Raw genomic sequence first — 21143 nt, forward strand, 5'->3', positions numbered from 1 at the left:
TGCAGAGGCCATTGGATGTTTAGTGACACTGATCATGGTGTAACATGCTGAGGGATGTGAGGCTTGTGGAAATAGAGAAGGTGGATCTTAGGAAAGACTTTGGAAAAAGGTATGTAATGTGTAAAGTACTAAAGCTAGTAAGACACCAGTTAAGCAACTGTGAAAGCAAAACTGGTTTTTGGAAGAACAGCAAGCTTGTTTGACTCCAGTGAGATACTGAGCATATAGTTTTGTTTTATCAAATGTATGTGAACTGAAGCACATGAAAAGAAAAATGCTCTTTGAATACGGCTCACCCTGTGTTTATGAAGGTAATTGTTCTTTTCTTCCACTGTGCTTGGGTTATAGCCTCATTTTATTTATATACATATATTTTTTTTTAAACTCTGATGCTTCATTTTCCACCATGAACAGCAGGTGCAACTTCCCAGCTTAGGGCCGCTTTATCCCACCGAACACTTACTCGAGAAGGCAACGTGCTCTCCTCAGCCTTTGCTGGGGAGCAGGTGGGGTCCTCTCCTCATCATGGCAGCCGGTACTGAATTACCTCCCGTTCCAGCCTGAACACCACAGCGGCTGAAGCAGTACTTGTGCACTGAAAGAAGTAGCTCGTTCTTCTCCGACCTTTGCCCACTTGCCCTTGGAGGGCAGAGAGAGAAGCATTTCTGCAGCATCTTGCCTGGGCTTCCTGGGGCAGGCAGCGTGGGGGGAGCCGGGGAGGGATGGCACAAGCTGTTTCACTAAATGTTGTGCTACAGGGTGGGGGCCCTCAGCTGCCATTTCTGCCTTCAAAGTGCTCCTAACGAGTGCTTGTATCAGCAGCTTCCACGGGTGTCCCATCAGCTTACATGGTCCTGCTGTATCTACCTTTTCCTTTCTTGACGTGTCTCCTTGTCTGCTCAGTTCAACTTGCCTCTCTCTCTAACAACGCCCCTAAAAAAATTACCTCCAGTAATTGTGCAAGCTTTGAAGCGCACGCCGATTCTGATGACACAGTGGTTCTTTTCTGCTGATCTTTCCGTATCATCTTGTTTATTTAGATAATAAGCTCTCCCACATGGTATGTCTGCTACTCTGAGCAACATCCTGAAAAAGAGAGATCCTTGGCGTTCCTCCTTGGGCTTCAGCACGCTGCAGCAGCCCTGGCCTCCCAGCCAGGTGTGGCTGCATACACTGTAAAGACTCGTATAAACTGAGAGCTGGCTCCGTGGGAAAAGCGATAGAGCAGGAGGTGAACAGTTTGAGGGGGTAGGGGGACTGAAGATGGGATTCAGAAGTGATGCTGCTTCAATATACAGTTGGTTTTCAGCTGTTGCAGAGCTTAGCGGCAGAGAAATGGTGACATGGCAAAACTGAGCCTCAAGGGTATCCAGAACTGTCAGCAACAGGCATTGCTTTATGAAGAAAGCCGGGCAAAGCAAGGAGCCATCCATGCAGAGAGGAAGGAAAGCAACCCAAGTCCTAGACGTAGAAGATAGACACGACTGAAAATACAGTAGGAAGGACAAGGCAGGAAAAAATATAAGAATGAAAAAGTGTAGTTGCAGAGGAATTCTGTAACGAGGAACAGAAAGCACGTAGTGTGGGACTAAGCTAGAGGAAAACTAGAACAGGACAGGGTGAGCAGCTGCTCCAGAGCGAGCACTGACCCAGCAGCACCCCGACTGGCTCCGGAGCACAGGACTCGGCTCAGCGGGATGCTGTCCCAGGCTAGCAGCAAAGCTGCTGCTGCTACGCGATGCCTAAACGAGTTTATTTTCAAGATTCGCATGTGCTGCTCTTTGCAGCTTTAGAGCCCAAGTGGTGGAAGAGCTATAAAGCTCATTTAAAACCACTGTTGGTCAGGCACACGAGTGGTGGTGCTGCTAGCCAGCTGGTAGCAGCGGCCGTGAGAAGGCTCTTTGTAGCGCCCTTCCTCTGCCAAGCTGCTGCCCGGCGGAGTAAAGGAGGCTGCGAGGGACGGGCGGGCGAGGAGCGTGCGGAGGGAGGCGGCAGCCGAACCCCGCAGCACCACCTAGTGCCCCCGGCCCCGCCTGTTCGCAGTTACTCTGGTGATAAAGAGAATATTTATTCAAAACTACAGTCACCTGTTCGGAGAGGCAGCAATGACTGCAATGGAAGGAGCAGAGTCAGTCCGCAATGTCTGCACCATAGGGGGGGGGGGGGGGGGGGGGCGGGGGCGGTGTAACGTGTCATACAGGCAGTTGCTTTTTTTTTTTTATTTAAAGGAAAAAAAAAATTTCTAAACCGTCTGTAGCACTAGAATAGTGCACAAAGACAGCACTGGAAAGCACCTGGCCTAACTCTGGGGCTGCCCTCTTTAACAGTTCTATCATGCGACACTCAAAAAAACCAACACCCAACAATCCACATGTAAAACTTTTTGTACAAATATATTTTTCTTTATAGTACATAATCACTTTTAAAATACATCATTTCCTTAGTAAATGTTTGCAACAATATTAAAATAAATAAAATATCCTAAAGGAAGTTCAGTTTCACCATAAAACTGCAAACCAGAAGAGTATAAAAATTAATTTCATTATGAAAGTCTACTTCTGAGATGTTTCTTTTTTTATTTTATTTTTTTTTTTAGGCCAGGGTAAAAAGCGTGTAAAGGTGCCAGACCTGCGCTAACTCTTACAGTTCCACTGCCAGGAGAGTCCCTCCCTGGACACTAATGTCAGCCTGCACTCATCCCACTGCAAGTGCGTGCAGGGTCGGGTTGACGGTCCCCTAGGTTTTAAAAGGAAAGACCAGTTCCCCCTTCGCTGTGGAGATGTGACAGATGTCGCCTTGTCTGCAAGTCAATATCCACTCTTCCCTCGTTCTCCCCTCCACGTGTGGAGTGGTGAGCTGTTATGAAAGGCCATTTGGCCTTTGTCTGCTAAGTTGAAATTACAGTTGCTGCATGGAAAACAAAGAGGAGGAATTTTTCTGTGCGTCTTGCTGATATTGTCCCTTAAGTTGTTTTCAAGGAAGCTTTCTAGTTCTGATTTTTCTATTTTCCACCCGGGTCTCTCATATTCTTCCTGCTGTCTTGACTCTCACCCCAGCAAGAACGTTTCTAAAACTTTTCTGAAACGATTACGTCGGGCTAAGCAGGTTACTTCTGCTTGCCATCTTGTTTGTACCAAATCAGAGCAGCTTTTCAAAGGAAGTCTGGTTTTACCATTCCAAGTGGCAAAACTTCATAGAATGTACTAACTTGCACACGATTAACCGTGGAAGGAAAGTAATTCCCAAACGTGTGTGTAGTCACTGCAGCGATCATGTCCTGCAAGGTTCAATTAGTGCGTGGCTCCCGCAGGTTCAGAAGTGCTGGTCCTGTCGTTGTGGGACACTTCTGACAACTCACTCCACAAAGAGTGTGCTCACACTGTGTCTCACAGCCTCGTCTCCTGCACTTCTTCTTCCGTCTCCTCCTGCAAGGCAGTGATTCTGGGGCGAGGTTTGCGTTTACTGGAGTTTCTGTGGTGTACTGGGAGTAGCTTAAGGCGGTCGGCATGGCTGATGGCTTGCCTGAAGGAGCTCTTTTCGTTCAGCAGCTTCTGAATCGATTCATACTGCCGCAATTTATTGTCCTCAATTACCTGAAGAAACGGTATCACTCTCTTAAGATGGGTAACAGTGGTGCTGACAGAATTTAACTAACACAACTAATGGAGCAGGGAAGAGACATGAAGACATAACAGAGATTTTCTTCTAACAGGAAAAGCCCAATTTACAATTGCAGTTTCTAATTTCTAGTTTGCAATTTCTAATTACAACCATAAAACCAGGCATTAAAATTGTAACATGGAGAAAAGGTGCCTATTGCACAAGTTACAAAATGCCGTTCGGCTCGCTGGTTTCCCCTTGTGATTTTTTTTTTTTTTTTTTTTTTTACCTCTGAGAACGTTTGCTGACGTCTCCAGATACCACGGCATTTCCCCAACGCTGCTAAACTGCCCAGTTAAGAAAGCGTTAACTGCATGCAGAAACCAGAGCTGTATTGCAAGCAGAGGGAGAAGGCTGCCAGCAAGGTGCCAGGCCGCCTTTGCTTTCTTCTCCCCAAAGAAGGAAGCACACGTCAAGGAGCAGCGCATCCCGAAGGACGAAGGACGTAGAACCTGCTTATTGATTAGCCTGCTTCATTTTCAGGCTGCATTCTTCCTGATGTGCTAATACACACAAGCAAATATACATGGAAAATGATGTTTCACTCTGCTAATCAAATGAAGGTCCCCCCTCATGGAAGAGTCAAGAAAATACAGCAGAAGGAACCTCATTTTTAAGAACAATTATATGACTTGCCTTTTCTTTCATTCACTAACCACTTTTGTATAACAAGGAAAGTACTTCTGTACTTTGTCACCTCGATTAAATGAGAAGGGAATATGTAAGTGGTTTGATGAAAGAAATCAGCGATTCTGACCATCAGATGTCTTTCCAGGAAACCCCTCCCCCCCGCTACAGCCTCCTGTTGCTCCAGGGCAAGCGCAGCCACTCCTGCATTTGCAATGGTAAAGCCCTGTGAGATGCTGGGATTTTTCTGGAGCTCCTGAGCCAATCTACAATACAAGGCACCTGGATGAGCAGTGGGATAACCTACACCCCTTTCCTTCTGGTTGAAAGAAGGAATCCAGCTCTTCCATAATGTGACCCAGCCCATCTGAACACAGGTGTCTATGACAGCTCAGGTGAAAGAGCAAACAGCAGCCTGCTGCTCTTCTGCAGGTGACCGAGTTGCTCAACTGCCCTGAATGACCTCACCAATCCAGCCAGCTTCATCGTTTCTGCTTGGTGCACTTTGCACGTTCATCAAGCGTAATGAAACAACGATATGTGAGACTACAAGAAAGGCTCACCAAAAACCGCTGGCACTCCAGCATCGCCTCCAGCCTGTGTTCAGAGAGTATCACCGTGCAGTTGGCAAACGCATGCTTCAGGGTCTTCCTGATCACTTGGGAGGTTCTGAAAGGCAAACAAGCGCTGGCGTTTCAGACTGCAATGTACGTGCTGGCCCTACCCATTACTTTATTGATGCTATTTCATAGTCTAGCTGTGTGTTGTAAAGCTCACGTGCATGGACATCAACACTCTGCGGTCTCTCAGCATGCTGCATTTCTGCCACAAATCAGCCATATTTCTATATATTTCATATATCAGCTATAAATCTAAGGTTGTAGCTAGGTTTCCCTGATCCCCCATGCAGAATTACTAACATACGTTACTGAAATCCGGTTTAGTAACAGACCAGGCCAGTTACCAAAGGTCTCTTTAGCTGGTGCTGCCTCACTGATTTTCTTATTTCACATTAGAAGACAGAACAAAGGAACAAAACGTACACAGGGTCCAGGTGAGCACTCGGTTCATCGAGCAGCAAGATTTTAGCTTTGCTGAGAACTGACCGGGCAAGGCACATCAACTGTTTGTGGCCATGGCTGAGGACACAGCCTCCATCCACAAGAACGAAATCAAGTTGGCCTGGAAATTGCTCAATTACAGACTTCAGCCCAACCTGCCAGAAAGAAAAAGGACAGGAAAAATTGGTGAGATACAGTCACTGCTGACTGTGCGTGTGACAACTAATGCCTTTCATTTCTGGCAGTGAAGAGAACACAGAAACGGATGAAAAGGAGAATCTGTCCTATAAAGACTACAAGCTAGTAGCTGGATGATGTGAAAAGCACAGAAATACTTGACTCTTACAATATGCTACCATTTATGTTGGGAAGCTGATAGTTAATGCTCGATTTGTTTGTCACATACGACGACTTCTGGCATTTCAACCAAAACATTCTCAGCTAGCAGGCTAGAGAAAGCAACATATTTGAAATTCTTTATCCAGTGGTGATGTACATCATTGCAAATGTTAAGGAAAGGGATTTTTGCAAGGAAACCAGGCCTCTCTGGTTACTAGGTGGGTAAAAAGAAATGACCAAAATTTGTATGCTACAACAGCATACAGCAACAGAGAAAATAACCCAGGTCACCACAGTTGTTTTTTCTATAGCTCTGAGACCATCTCCATCTGCTCCTTTTTGCTGCCCCAAAGGTATTGTGCACTTTGTTTATACTAATGGCATCACAGGCTTCCCCCTAGCATCGGTGACAAAACATTTAGAGCGGTGCCCATGCCAAGTGAAGCTGCTTCCCTTGGACCAGCAGCCAGAATCCGGCCCAGGAGATGTTCTCTGACTGTTTCTTCCAGTGCTCCTTTTTGCTGTCACTGGGGGACTTTGTACACCTCAAAGCAAATCTTTGCATCTTCTACAGGTCCAAACTGACTGTGTTCCTGGGCCTAAGCAGTAGCATTTACAGAGAAATTTCTGTAAAATACGAGAACTAGGAAACAAACATGAGTTGCATTGCTTCAAAAAAAGGTTATAAAAATGAAATGCAGCCCTAGTAGTTTATGAAGACATCCCTTTGTGTTTGTTTTAAATATTACTGATCTGCAATTAATTTGCATTCCAGGGCAAAAAAATAGTAGTGGAATTCACCCTTTGTGTTTCCATTTTACATGGAAACCATATTAAACTGTGGTGCACGGGTATGTGCATGGTGTTTCCAAAGAGTTTGTGCTTCATTTATAAGCAAATTAAGGCCAGTGCTTTGTTCCTCACCCCTCTTTTGAACACACATCGTGTCCTTTAATGAAATTTTACATCTAATGGCTGGGAAAGATGCTTTCCTCTTAAAACTGTACAAGGTCTCTCTGTGTCCCTGTAGGGTCCAGACAGCTGACTGCAAGAGTAAAACTTGGCCTCAAAAGTTGACGCAAGTCCAACAGATTCAAGCGCTGAAATATGGGAGCAATAAAAAGTGAAACATCTGACATCTGTCCATTCAGCGCCTTGCTCTCTCCAACTGATTCTGAGGAGCAGAACAAGCTCATGCTGGTCTCAGCAGGATCCTCTAAATCCTAGCAGCCAACACTGGTCAGGGAAAAATTGGCAGCTAACTTTCTTTCTGTGCCATGCTCCAGAAATTATACTGACTCACTGTCACTAACGAGACAGATTTCAAGAGCGTGAACTTTGTAAACAATCCAATCACTCTTTTATATTTGCTTTGCAGTCTCACCTGTGCAATGAAAACCTCTGTATCACATACAGATTTGCCAGACTCCTTAATGATAAACACTTAGGTTAGGTTTTTGTTTTTTTTTCACACTGTCATAAATGACATTTAGCTCTTTGAAATTCCAGGCTCAATTCACATGTGCAGTGAAAACAATCCTCAAAAGCAGAAGGAAATCTTGTCTTTTTCAAGAAAGGGTATCTTAATCCACACTCCATTTTTCCCCCAGCCTCAGTGAAACAGCACTGATCACCCCATTGCCTCTGCTAGGACCAGCTGAAAAGCTGCTGTCGCATCGTTTAACCAAAAAAGTCACGATGTTTTTATTTGACAGTAAATTACTCCTAGAACGTGTCTGCTTGCCTCTTTTCCAAATATAGGCAAGAAATCAGATAAAGCCAAGAGAGCAAGCAGAGACACAGTTAACCTCCTGGATGGGAGAGGAAGAACTTGGATCAAGTCCCACACTTGTAAGCATTTTCTGATACCTGAGACTTGCAATGCACAAGGAAAATGGCACCGATTCGTTGTGGAGTCCGTATTAATTAGGTAATCTGTACCTTGGAAGTAGGCATCTGTGTTCCCGGCTGCGGCCCTTTCCCTAGCTCTCCTCCGCCTTCAGGCGCTACGTACACCTGTGCGATGTGTGAAGCGCGACCAGAGCCAATAGGTGGCATCTGACAACCGTACTGCACGGGGAAACGGCCACCAAAACCTGGGCCCTAGCCTCGCGGAATCCGAAAACAAAAAATGTTGCGAAAACCTCAACATGCAATTACAAGACGACCTTCAGATTCATAAAATCTACGATTCCACGATACTTATTTGCTGCCCGTGACACAAGCAGGGTGTAAGCCTGAATGCAGTGTCAGAGTGCGCTCCTTCTCAGCTGGCGTTACATCGGCCTAAGAACGGCAATAACTGGAAAATATTTAGAGGAAAGATTTTTCTAAGCAGAATATAAATATTTCCTATTGCAGAAACACCAATCTTTTTTCTAGGAAAGACCACAGGCATTTTTCACTTTTTTTTTCTGGTCTCCAAAATGTTTAGTAGTCACAGAATCACAGAATCACTTCAGCTGGAAAAGACCTTACAAGATCATCGAGCCCAACCGCTAACCCAGCACGGCCAAGTCCACCAGTACCCCACGTCCCCGAGCACCACATCTACACGTCCGTTAAACCCCTCCAGGGATGGTGACTCAACTGCTTCCCTGGGCAGCCTGTTCCAACGCTTGACAACCCTTTTGGTGAAGAAATTTTTCCTAATATCCAATCTAAACTTCTCCTGGCCCAACTTGAGGACATTTCCCTTTGTCCTATCACTTGTCACTTGGAAGAAAAGATCATATTTTGGTAGAAAAATGTATTTCATATATACGGCAAAGCATTAAAATGAAAAAAGATTACAGAATGTTTTGCTGTATCAGCTTCCTCTGATTTTTTTTCTCTCAGGGTCACTCAGCACAGCCAAACATAAAACTCCACCTATGCTAAATCACTGCATGAGTAATCCAGACTGTGCTGTATGGAAGTTTATAAATTTTTTTAAAAAAATCTGACAAAGGCACCTCTTTATTATGTAGCAAGGAAACATGGTTTACAGCACAGCGTTACCTTTCCTCAGCACTTTTTTCTTGTAAGATTCTGTATAAATGTAATATATGACAATCATTTGACCTACACTAGACTCTGCTGTAACCACTTCACCAGAAGGATACAAATAACATCAAGCAGCTTTACCTCCTCTGCGACTTTCCATATTTCTTCATCTTTCCATTGCCCATAAGGATCCAAATTCATCCGAAAAGTTCCAGAAAATATGAACACTTTCTACAAGGAAAAAGATATACAGACACAGGTAGATAGATACCCTAAAACATTGTATAAAGCAGTGTAAATTGTAAAGCATACAGAAAAAAGAATAACCTTCTGCAATTACCAGATAGAGCTTAATACACATTATTAAATTTTTTTAAAATTATTATTCAAAAAAAAAGGTATTTTAAAAATCCTATGTTCAGTTTTTGGCAATTGTCTTAACAAAAACTTAACCAAACTTTTCTGAATAACTGCAAAAATCACATTTCAGCAGTTTTCAGAATAAAAGATTTCCTGTAATTCCACTTTGGAATAAGACTTTTAAAAGCCATTTTTGATTCTTTATTATGGGATAAATATTAAAAAAAAAATATCCCTAAACCAATGTGTATGTTCCCACAATTTTGTTCTAAAAGAAGAAAACTGTTGGGTATTTGTCAGTATTCAGGGACATTGTCCTAAGTTGTTTTTCATTAGTGAATTTCTCTTTGCCTAATCAATTGTAGCCAAACATATACCAGCATCCTTCGGTTACCTGACATTTCACCATGTCCCAGTCCTATCTCAAAAGAGGTTTCTTTTTTCTCTTTCACTGTCACATCACTGAGACGTGACACAGCATGACCTGATTCACGACTGTTGCAGCAAAACTCGCTCTGATCATTTCTGAAAATTCCCGACAGATGCTACAGCCCGTGCTCCGTCCCTGCTCTGCCCTGTGCCTTCCTTTCAGCACACAGGACGAAGTGGATGCATCTTTCCTAGCCTAGCACTGACAGCGCATCCTTCCCGCACTGAAGTTTACTGCTTGGTTCTGCTTTTCTCATCATTTTAGGCAAGCAGATTTCAGTGAACATCCCTTAAATACACGGGTTTTAGCTTGAAAAGCAATGACTCAGACAAAATTAAATGTTTATTTAATCTCTTTTTACATAGGGTGGGTGTGTCAGATTCTGGTAGAAGTGAGGTTTTTCAAGAGATACTGAAGTTGCACAACATTTCTTAAGAGATAAAATCAAGCTGTTGCTTTCTGTGCTGCAAGGTACGACGGCTGCTTGTAGCTGGGAGAACTTGGTCTCAAAGACTGTCAATGCATTGTTGAGAAATATTATCGTTTGGTCACTCTTTCCTTGTACATACGGAACAAATACCAAGAGGAAAGATGTGAGACAATTATTTTCCTCTCTTTTGTGTTTCTAAAGAAAATATTTATTTAGAGAAAATGTGTTGACATGCCAGTGATTCACAGCCATGTCATTTCTTGTAGTCTTGGTAGTCGAACACTACCAAAAAGCAGCGAAGGACTGGCTGTACCAGCAGAAAAGGGCTGAGAGAATATACTTGGCAAGTACTTTCCCAGAGTTTGGCTTTAAATTTCCACCTAATCTAACCTGGGAACTTGGGCATTCTTTCATCAGATTTCAAAGTGATTTATACATATATTTACATAAATAATTTAATTATGATTAATTAAAAGTTTAAACATGGCAGAGGGAAAAAAATCATTAATTAATTTGCTTAATTAAGATACGTAAGCCGTTGCAAATAACTTCTTTGGTGTAACAGAGAAGGAAGTACCTGATTCAAGAGAGCAGAGGAGAAAAGCACTGCACTGTGGTGCCCTGTAGCCAGTGGGGTGGATTAAAGTGCAATGGTACCAGTCACTGCAGTGCTGGCGACTGGGCTGCAGCGAGGCAGCAGCACACGCAGCTAGAAACCATTGAAGTACTTTTGGTAGAGACTAGAGGGGAAGAGTAGACTCTTGCCTTTATAATAATTACTGTTAATAACAATGAATGCTTCAGTGAAGTACAGCGCAGTCCCTTTCCCATGCCCAGCACTGGTTTGGTGGCGTGAGTGGGGCAACATATTTGCAGCAGGATTAGATTCTTCCAGGTAAGTGGGTGCGGTGGAAACAATAACGCCGTGGAAACAGTGTCAGACACGGGTTTGTTCACACTTTGAGCACCATACATTTAACTAATGGAATAGGTATTTTCATTTCTCAGTGGTAAAGAATAGTTAACCAAACAAACCAGTTTTAAAGAAGATAGGGCTGAATAACATTCCTGCTGAAGTGCAACAGGCAGAGAAATAAAGGGAACGACTTTCTTTTGAAACTGCTGTTATTCCTAATAACTGTGCTTTCAAGAAGCAGGGCACTAAAAGCAAGCTATTTCCAAAAGTACCTTCCCCCCCCCACAAGGTAAATATTTCATTGTCCTGAAATCTGGTACCTACCTCTCCATTTCAACACCTCTCTCCTCCCAGCTCATTAGAAACCACATAGGGTTCACTTGAGTAAATATCATGTGAGTTACATGGGCAGTTTAGAGTTCACTTAAAAAGAAAAAAAAAAAAAACAACCCCAAACATTCTTAAAAGCTGGAAGTCTAAAGTGAAAAAAAACCCGAAACCCAAAGTCTCATGGACTTATGTGTTGTTTATAAATACTGAAGAAGTAGAAATAAGGAGACCAGTGGAAAGGGGGATGGATGGCTTGGGAGACCGGCAGCAAATCTGGAACCATCTGCTTCTCTGTCACTTGCTCAAATTCACCCAGATTGATAATAGGCATGATCATACAACAGTTTCTCAGACCTGACATCCATCCACAAGCAAAACACTCAGGAATATAAATACGGCCATGTTTATGTTCTGACCACCCCAAATATTGTAAATCAAACCCTCTGAAGGGCTTTAACCCCCTCTCGGTGGCTAGAGCCTCTGCGTACTGGTTATGGTGTGGGATACACCCAGCTTATGGCAATAAGCCTCCTAAATTATTTAAGTGTTATGAGAATCAGGATCCTGGAGTACCTAAGCAATACATACAGAAGAGTAGAACGATCAGTTGAGAAGAGGCTGCTAAGGAGCAAGAGTATCTTGGCTGACAGTAGCTGCTGTGGCAACAGGGACAACCCATTTGAAGGTTCCCAGTCAGACACATGGACCCTTGTTCCCATATGCTCGTGGAAGCTGGACGTTCTCCATGCTGGAGAGCAAACACAGCATCAGCTGGAACCTGACACCAGCTCCACACACAGACCTCCATGTAGCCTCTTCCACTTCACATATATTATGGCAACAATATCAACATGAAAGAAAATCAAATTGCTACACGAATGCCTTAGTATTCTACATATGCTACAGAGTTATCGTAAGCGTCCTTTAGGGACTTTACATTGACATAATATTTACAGACAAGAATAAAAGCACAGGAGCAATGAAGACCTGCAAGTTTTTGGGGAGCAGTTCTGTAATGTCCTCCCTTGAAGAGGGCTTTATACTAATGCTGAGCGAGGGGGACCTCAATTCATCTCACTCCTAGCAGTTAGATGCCAGTGCCAGCAACAGATGTCCAGAGTGTGGCGAGGGATCAGAGGTCAGCAGAAGAGCACTTGAAGAGCAGCACAAAGGAACTCCAGCAGCTCCAGCCAGTAAGACAGCTTCATCAGGGGCCCTCTTAATTGCCTCTATGCAAACGCACGAAGCATAGGGAATAAACAAGAGGAGTTAAGAGACATGTTCAGGCCAGCAGGGCTATGATCTTACTGGCGTCATGGAGACACGGTGGGATGGCGCCTATGACTGGAGTGCTGGAATGGAAAGCTACAGGCCTTTTAAGAAGAACAGGCAGGGGTGACAAGGAGGGTGCTGCCATCTATGTCAATGACCAGCTGGAGTTCATGAAGCTCTGCCTGGGGATGGATGAAGAGCTGATGGAGACCTGATGGCTCAGGATTAAAGGGAGGGCAGGGAGAGGTAACATTGTAGTGGGGATCTGCTACAGACTGCCTATCTACAGACAGACAGGAGCAGCCTCACATTCACAAGCCCTAGACCTCCTGGGGGACTTCAACCACCCCAATATCTGTTGGAGGAACAACTCAATGTGCGCTTGCAGCCCAGAAAGCCAAGTGTATCCTGGGCTGCATCAAAAGAAGCTTGACCAGCAGGTTGACAGAGATTATTCTCCCTCTCTACTCCACTCTCATGAGACCCCACCTGCAGTACTGCATTCAGCTCTGGGGGCTCCAACATAAGGAGGACATGGATCTGTTGCTGGGATTCCACAGCAGGGCCACAAAGATGACCAGAGCGCTGGAGCTCCTCTCCTGTGAAGACAGGCTGAGAGACTTGGGGTTGCTCAGCCCGGAGAAGAGGAGGCTTCAGGGAAACCTTAGAGCAGCCTTCCAGTACCTGACGGGGGCCTACAGGAAAGCTGGAGAGGGAGTTTTGACAAGGGCTTGTAGTGCTAGGACAAGGGGGAATGGCTTGAAACTGAAAGAGGGTAGATTTAGGTTAGATACAAGGAAGAAACTCTTCACTATGAGAGTGGTGAGGCACTGGCACAGGTTTCCCAGAGAAGTTGTGGATGCCCCATCCCTGGAAGTGTTCTAAGGCCAGGTTGGATGGGGCTTTGATCAGCCTGGTCTAGTGGAAGGTGTCCCTGCCCATGGCACAGGGGTTGGAAACAGAAGATCTTTAAGGTCCCTTTGAGCCCAAACCATTCTATGATCCTATAAGATGCTAAAACCTCTGCCTCCCATAATGCTTACTGGTAAACACAAGTGCTGTGCTCCTGGCAACACTGAACCCATGATGCAGAGAACAATGTGTATACTGGCAGAAATAAGCATGTGGGGTTGTTAATGTCCTCAGGTGCAATGTGTGCATAGGTCTGGTGCAGCAGATGCTTCCAGCTATGGTGATGCTGACTCCTCTTCGCTGCCCTGCAGGAACCCAGCCTCTGCAGGACCCTCTGTGGCACCATCTCCGGGGAGCAGTGCTGCTCAGCAGGCTGCACCGTGCAGAACTGCCCTGGCATGCTGCAAAACAGCCACCCCCAGAACTGAAAGCAAACAGTCCTGAAGGGTATGAGAAGCAATGAAACAGTGCTGGAGACAGACAGGTAGAGAGACAGGTACAAGGAACAAAGAAATTGCTACAGAAAAATTGGAACTACAAAGATAAAGGTTGCAAAATTTCACTTCTTGAGGAGAATAAAGAAGCAAAAGTGATCTTTTTTTTGTCAGCTGGCAGTCCTACTAACAGTAGTAACCTCATTCTTCACACTAAGCTTGATTTTAACTCTATATGGAGTACTTATACATAGAAAACAGTGTGAGAGCCACAAGAATGCAGTGGAATAACACTCAAGAAGATATGAGAAGTCATCCCCTTCCTTTGAGCTAGCAGCACCTTATGGGTCCTGGGTTTCTCCTCAATTATTTTAATGAAAAATTGGCTGCAGGTCTCCTGTTATCCATTCAAAGCCAAATTTCTGAAGGCATTTTCCCAATTTGACTCCATTAAATATTTCAGGATGCAATCTGCGTGAGGATCTGTACACAAAAGAGCTTCAGTGTGTTGAAACCAGATGCTGCTGACTGTCATCACCCTGGTAATGTGGTGGAGAAACTCTTGCAGAAGAGGCATAAGAAAGGACTGCCCAGAAAGAAGGGATGATGGGCTGTGATTATACTTCAAACAGTTTGTTATCGCTGGAGTAATTGCTTTGCATAAGAATGACAAACATCCTGCAGTAGCAGCACTGTGGTCAGGCTGTGCTTCAGCAGCACAGGCCTGTGAGGAGCTACGCGAAGGAGCTTCCTTGTGTGTGCTCCAGGAAACAGATTTTGTATGATTTATTTACTCCTTCACACCACTGCAGTGCGCTGACAGATGGATTTGAGACACTGAAAGAAACAGGTTTTTGCCTTTGCTCTAGCTTAGCATGATCCCTGAGCACCCTGCAGGCCATTCCAGCATTGCCTGGAGTGGATGGCAGTGTGTTAGGGTGCGGTGTGTGCTACACAGGTGCACATCAGTGAGGTTCCCACTGAGGAAGAGCACTTCTATATTGGAAAAATTAGGGAAGAAAGCGAAGGAAAGTGTTGGGAAGTTTTCAAGAGGAAGTATGCCTCAGGTAGAGCTCTGTTCTCCTTTTGTTTGCAAAATCTCTCCTGGAGACAGAAAATATCGAGGTGTTGCTACAGGCCAACCTCTCAAGAAAGGAAAGACAAGTTTGTGGGGTTTTTTTTTCTCCTTTTTTTCCCATTCTGAAGCCTTAGGTGAATGGCAAAGAACAAAATGCTACCTTTGTTCTGCTAGGAAAGGCAGGGTGGCATATGCCATGTCTCTTCCCTGCTGGGAAAGTGCTAGTGAAAACTTCATTTTGTTCTGCATGTGGGAACTTTCGAGGCATAACGTGCAGTTCTTTGGCAAGGCTTTGGGACAGGAGCTGCGAACTGAAGCATGCAAACAGGCTGGCAATTCTCATGACCTTCCAGAGAATGGACGGCTGGGATTTTTTTGGTGTTGCTCTATGCACCAGGGGCTTCCAAACTGAACTAAATGTGTAATTTTAACAATGAACTAACAATGCACCTCACTAGCAGAATGCCAAGTTACATTGCTCATATAACAAATGGCTCTCGCATTTTGCTGATGGCTGCAGAGTAATGTTTTCTATATCATTAGTGACTTTATAGTGAGTACTCACCTATGGGAATTATTAATCATATTTTTTGCTGAAAAAATTAGGCTATTTGCTACCAAGTATTCATTTTTCTCCTCAGTCCATGTGTTGTTCTCAAGGACAGCCGGAGACGGAAAGCACAAACCCTGCTGGGCAACCACATCTCAAAGGAAGAAAGGGCTGAGAGCAAAAGGATGTCTATGGGAGAGACAGGGAAGTCCCTTCCAATACAGAAAGTTATACTTGGCTGTATAGGAAAATTTCACAATGGACACAGCTTATACTGGTAAAAGCATACTTCATCCTATACAGCCATGCTTTGGATGACAGCTGTATAACATACCTGTCCTCCAAACTAACTAGATGCAGCTGCATTTGCAGCTCACTGCACAGCTGCCTCTATCTGAAGGGGTGACTTTCTTCATACTTGCAAGCAACAATCATGCTGCAGAACTGAACCAGCAATAATAAAGAAATAAAAATTTACAGATACAGACAGAGTGAAAATGTCGAAGAGAGGACAGAAAGGGTGATGACAGGGCAGCTATCAAAGGGCAGCTTGCCAAGCCTCAGCTCAGCAGGCAGCATATGACCAACCAGGCTGTTGGTAGGGCTTAGGCAAGAAACGAATCCAACCAGTGGACTCGTCACTGCTCTCCTGGCTCTGTTTTGTTGAGGGTGTAACTTGGCAGTGAAGAAAGAGTCTGTTCTGGCAAGGCTGAAGCGCTAAAACATTGCTGCCTTTGAGGAAATTTCAAGCATCATTGTGAAGTGCACACAGCAGAGTGAGTTGTGCCTTCTTTGCACACCTTCTTTACATAAATATCATTCAGGCTACTGTGGGATACCATTTTTGAAAGGGAAGCTATCACAACTCAAAATTGATCATTAAGTAGAAAAAATAAATTCTGAATCCCTCTTGATCTTTGCAAAATCAAAGCCATTGTGTTTCCAGCATGAGCACTTCAGCATCTTTTAACAGCTACTAAAGCCAAGACAGTGCCATCAGGAACATCCTGGTTAGAGTCAAACCCCACCTTCATAACACTGACCTAGATAAGGAGAGACCACAGTGACTTGAGTGATTGTTGTCTTAGTGACTTCCTACAATTAGTTTGGTTTGTTGTACTGTAGTAGAAAGCAGAATTTAGCCTACACACCCAACAGAGAATCAAAGTGATAACAGACCTCAGACCTCTGCCATGATGGTTGTGGAAAAGAAACCCACTATTTTGCAAATGTAAACCTGACAGTGTATTTTCAGTTAAACTGGCCGGCTGTCCCAGAGTCTCTCCAACTATTTTAAAGCACCTCACGTAGTCAGTGCACAACAGCTTCATAGCACATGCATGTTCACTGCAGCTCACCAGCTTTCTAAGACAGTAACCACCTTCCTAAGGCAGTAGACTATCTGGGAACAAACCAATATGCACAGAAAGCAGCTGACAACTTCTCTACTGTGGAGATGGGATGGGCAGAACTGCACCATAAGGGTTTGACAGCTGACAGTCAAAAGGAGATCCTCGGTCACTTTGGTTGGCCCACTCCTTGTGGACCGGTCAAGGAGTGAGCTGAGAATCAAACCATACTTATCAGTCTCTAAGGCTAGTAGCTGCCTCTCAAGGATGGATAAAGGTGGGACAGACTGCATGTCCCCTTGCAGTGCAGCAGGCTGATTTGCAACTGGTGTCCTTCTGCCTCCTGATGCCACAAGTATCTCCTTGGTAAGACTGCAGTCAACTGTTACTTGAATTAACCTGCCACACTCACGAGACTTCCAAAGGAATGAACACTGTTATGGAGAAGACTATGTATATTTAGTAGCTGAACAACTATGCAGTGTATAGCTTTTAAAGAAGAGAAGGCCAGTATGTATTACTCCTGTATCAGTGTTGCTGGAAAGGACTGACAGCTCTCAGCAGCAAAAATAAAAAACATGGCATTAAAATTATGCAGTTCATTCCAACAATTTTCATTCCTACCTTTACAGTGAGTGATCACTTTCAAATGTTACTTCATACAGCCAACAATGTTCATTTTTGAGACAGATAATCCAGAGTTTAACTAATATAGGTCAGTGATCCCATGGTGGGGACATCAGGAAGGGACTCAGACGCCCTAGGTTTAATTGTTTGCTCCTCCTTTGACTATTTTTCTTATTCCAGTTATTTGAAAGTATTAGGGTGCCTAAACCCATGTGAGGAGCTGCTTCCTTTTTCATCTCTGAAATGGCATTACTTCACATATGCTGGGACTGCTGGAAGCATAAAAAACATGAAGTGCTCCTTTATACATGCACCATGAGAATGAGAAGTGACAGGTAAAAAAGTGATGAGTCCAAGCTGGGGATCAGCTAGTGGTCTAGTAAAATATGAGGAAAGCAGTAATTATGCTACTGGCCTGTCAGGAAAAACAGGCAACATGTAGCATCCACACATTAACCGTGATACATAATGTAGGGCTTTAGAAAAGAGTAGCTGAGAACACCATGTATTTTATTTTTTTCCTCCAGGTGGTACTCTCTTATTTTGAACCAACGTGCAAACTAGTTCAGCGGTGCAAGGCTAAGCAGGCTGCAAACATGTCTGTCAAGTGTGCTGCACCTTCCCATTTCTAGAAGAGTTCTTGTGTGAATGGCATAGAAACCCTCAAAAAGTAGAGTTTGCTGAGAATCATTGCATCCATCCATCCCACTCCTCTTTTCACAAAATCTTTGTGTTCTGTTTCTGTTTCTCAGTTAGTTGTCTTATGCTTCCAGCTTGAAGCTAACTATGTGCATATGGATGTGGAACCACTGAAAATAAAGACACACAAATACACAATAATCTCATTACCTGAGGAATCACTCCAAATGCCTTTCTCCATTGTTGCACACTGACTGTGTTCCAGGAGACTCCATCAATCTGGATATCCCCTTCTGTATTCAGCAGTCTTAAAAATGCAAAAAGTAAAGTGCTTTTTCCTGAACCAGTTCTTCCTAAAAGGCCCACCTGCAATGCAAATCATAAAAGCAAACATTTAATACTGCTCACATATTAACGACAGACCAAGAAAAAACACTTAAGAGATCTCAGCAGTGGAGAACATGGAGATCCCTCAATGGGACAGTAAATGTCATTCATTTGGAAATGATAAAAGCCTACAGCAAAGGCTGAACAAAACACTGGGCCAGTTAATTCTAACAAAATAAACGTGAGTCTAAGATGAAAAATCTGTTAGTCTACCCTTAGCTGAAGAACAGAAATTTGTTTATATATTATCTTGTACTGATTAGTGCAGCTCTTCGTGCCTTTCCCCTGTCTTTTGCTACGAAGTCCTCTTCAGCAAAACTTCATCCAGCAGACAAAAGCCAAGTAGGGAGTGGCCTTGAATCACACTGCTAAGCTACTCCATTTCCATATAATTGAAAATAGAGAGCCTAACTCTGATCAGACCATGAAATTTCTAATGGGGTAGCTTGGGCCTGAGGCACTGGTCACAGCACATACCATGCCATTGCCCACCCCCAAGAAGCAATGCAGCTACTCAACCTGCCCAGCTAGTGCTGCCTTTCCTTACCTTTTAGGTGGGAAGAAACATAACACACAGTTATGGGTTTTTTAATGTGTTTCCCTCGTGGGATTGCACTGACCTATTGCTGGAAAAAGCAGTATCTGCAGTAACCACCAGCAAATGATGAGATACTGTGTTTTCCAACAGCTGGGTTTTACACAGCTAATATCTGAGCATGGGCTGGTTTTGTAGGGTGACAATATACAAGTGAAGGTGAAGGAGGGGATTCTTCTTGCTGCCTGGCATCCTTTCCATAACAGTGCCTCAGGCCTCTGAACCAGATGAGCAGTAAACACTGTGTTGCACCAACCTAATTAATGGATTGGGTAGATTTGTATTCCAATCTACAAAAAGAGCATGAAGGAAGACCCAGGGAACTACAGACCTGTTAGTCTAATTTCAGTTCCTGGAAAAATTATGGAGAAGATTATACTGCATACAATTGAAAGGAATTTAAAGAACAATAATGCAATCATCAGCCATAGTCAACATCAGTTCACAAAAGGAAAGTCCTGTTTAACTAATTTGATATTCTTCTGTGACCCACCTAGTGGAAGTAAAGGCAGTGGATGTAGTTTTTCTGGATTCCAGAAAGGCTTTTGACACTGTCCTTCATGGCATCCTTCCGGACAAGTTGTCCGGCTCTGAGATGAGTGGGTTCATAGCTCCCTGGGTGAAAGACTGGCTGAAGGGCAGAGCTCAAAGCATTGTACTGAATGGGGCCACACCTGGCTGGAGACCGGCCTCCAGCGGTGTTCCTCGGGCTCCAAGTCTAGGGCCAGTTCTGTTCAATATACCAATGATCTGGATGCACCATCAAGCAAGGTTGGTGCCGATACCAAACTAGGAGATGCTGTTGACTCTCTCGTGGGACAGGAGGCCTTGCAGAATGATCTAGATAGATTGGAGCATTAAGCAATGATTAACAGGATGAAATTTAACAAGTCAAAATGCTGGATTCTGCTCCTAGGACAGAGTAACACCAGGCAAAAATACGAACGGGGTCAGGAGCGGCTGGAGAAGAGCCCCGCAGAAGGGAAGCTGGGGGTGCTGGTGGGGAGCAGGCTCAGCATGAGTCATCTGTGTGCCCTGGAGCCAAGAGACAACCCGCACCCTGGGGTGCCCCAAACACGGCGTAACCAGCCGCTCGCAAGAGGTGATTATCCCCTGCATTCAGCACTGGTGCGGCCTCACCGGGAGCACTGTGTGCGCTGCTGGGCCCCACAGCTCAAGAAGGACGTGAAGGTCCTTGAATGGGTCCAGAGGAGGCCAGCACAGCTGGTGAAAGGGCTGGGAGGAATGTCCCGTGAGGAGCAGCTAAGGACGTTGGGCCTGTCTAGTTTGGGGAAAAGGAGGCGGAGGGGTGACCTCATTGCTCTCTGCAGCTTCCCAAGGAGGGGGAGTGGAGAGGGAGATGCTGAGCTCTTCTCCCTGTATCCAGCGATAGGACGTGTGGAAATGGCTCAAAGCTGCACCAGGGTAGGCTCAGGCTGGACACGAGGAAGCATTTCTTTAGCGAGGGGGTGGTCAGTCAAACACTGGAACAGGATTCCCAGAGAGACAATTGATGTCCCAAGCTTGTCAGTGATTAAGAGGCATTTGGACAATGTCCTTAATAACATGCTCTAACTTGGCCAGCCCTGAATGGATCAGTGAGTTGGACTAGATGATCATCGTAGGTCCCTTCCAACTGAATTATTCTATTCTATTAAACCCCCTCAGCAGAGGAGAGCTCTCCCCTCTCCTGCTTGTTTAAGATGTACTTCCCTAAGGGGCAGAGGCAAATCCTCTCCAGTTTAAGAGGCACACTCCAGTTCTGGAAATACTACCTCTGAGTCCAGGGCTCGTCACCAAAATTGGACCCAGGTCCTAAATCATGGCCATTGAAAAAAGGATCTTTGTTTTAATTGCTCTGCCCCCTCTCTGTACAGTACAAAAGTATCTTTCACTTTCCATACTCCATTGCTTCAAGGGATTTTCCAGGAAGTAAATCTACTAGACTGCAGCGGCACCTGTACCTCCACGCTCCAGGAATCACAGGTGCTCTCTTCCAAAGGCAGAGTGGTTTCAGGATGGTGCTACAGGAAGCTGGACCCCCGGTTTCAAAATGTCAGTGCCCTCAATCTTAGTAGATGAAACATTCAGTTCACATAAACCAAGGCAGATCTAGCAAACCTGGCAGAGACCGGTGCCATTGAAACTAGGAATGAAAAGCT

General features: G+C 44.5%; 1 protein-coding gene across 1 annotated transcript in view; it reads right to left on the bottom strand.

The window, feature by feature from the left end:
- Positions 1–3386: 3386 nt before the first annotated feature.
- The window catches only part of CFTR (CF transmembrane conductance regulator), a 91800-nt gene continuing 74043 nt past the window's right edge, over positions 3387–21143 (bottom strand). The window contains exons 23-27 of the mRNA XM_055808629.1: positions 18210–18365; positions 8814–8903; positions 5331–5503; positions 4851–4956; positions 3387–3593 (exon numbers count right to left, since the gene is read on the bottom strand). Coding sequence (XP_055664604.1) covers positions 3387–3593; positions 4851–4956; positions 5331–5503; positions 8814–8903; positions 18210–18365 — 732 coding nt within the window. The remainder of the gene's footprint in view (positions 3594–4850; positions 4957–5330; positions 5504–8813; positions 8904–18209; positions 18366–21143) is intronic.

This window comes from Falco peregrinus, chromosome 6 (genome assembly GCF_023634155.1).
Source record: "Falco peregrinus isolate bFalPer1 chromosome 6, bFalPer1.pri, whole genome shotgun sequence".
NCBI classification, from domain to species: Eukaryota; Metazoa; Chordata; class Aves; order Falconiformes; family Falconidae; genus Falco; species Falco peregrinus.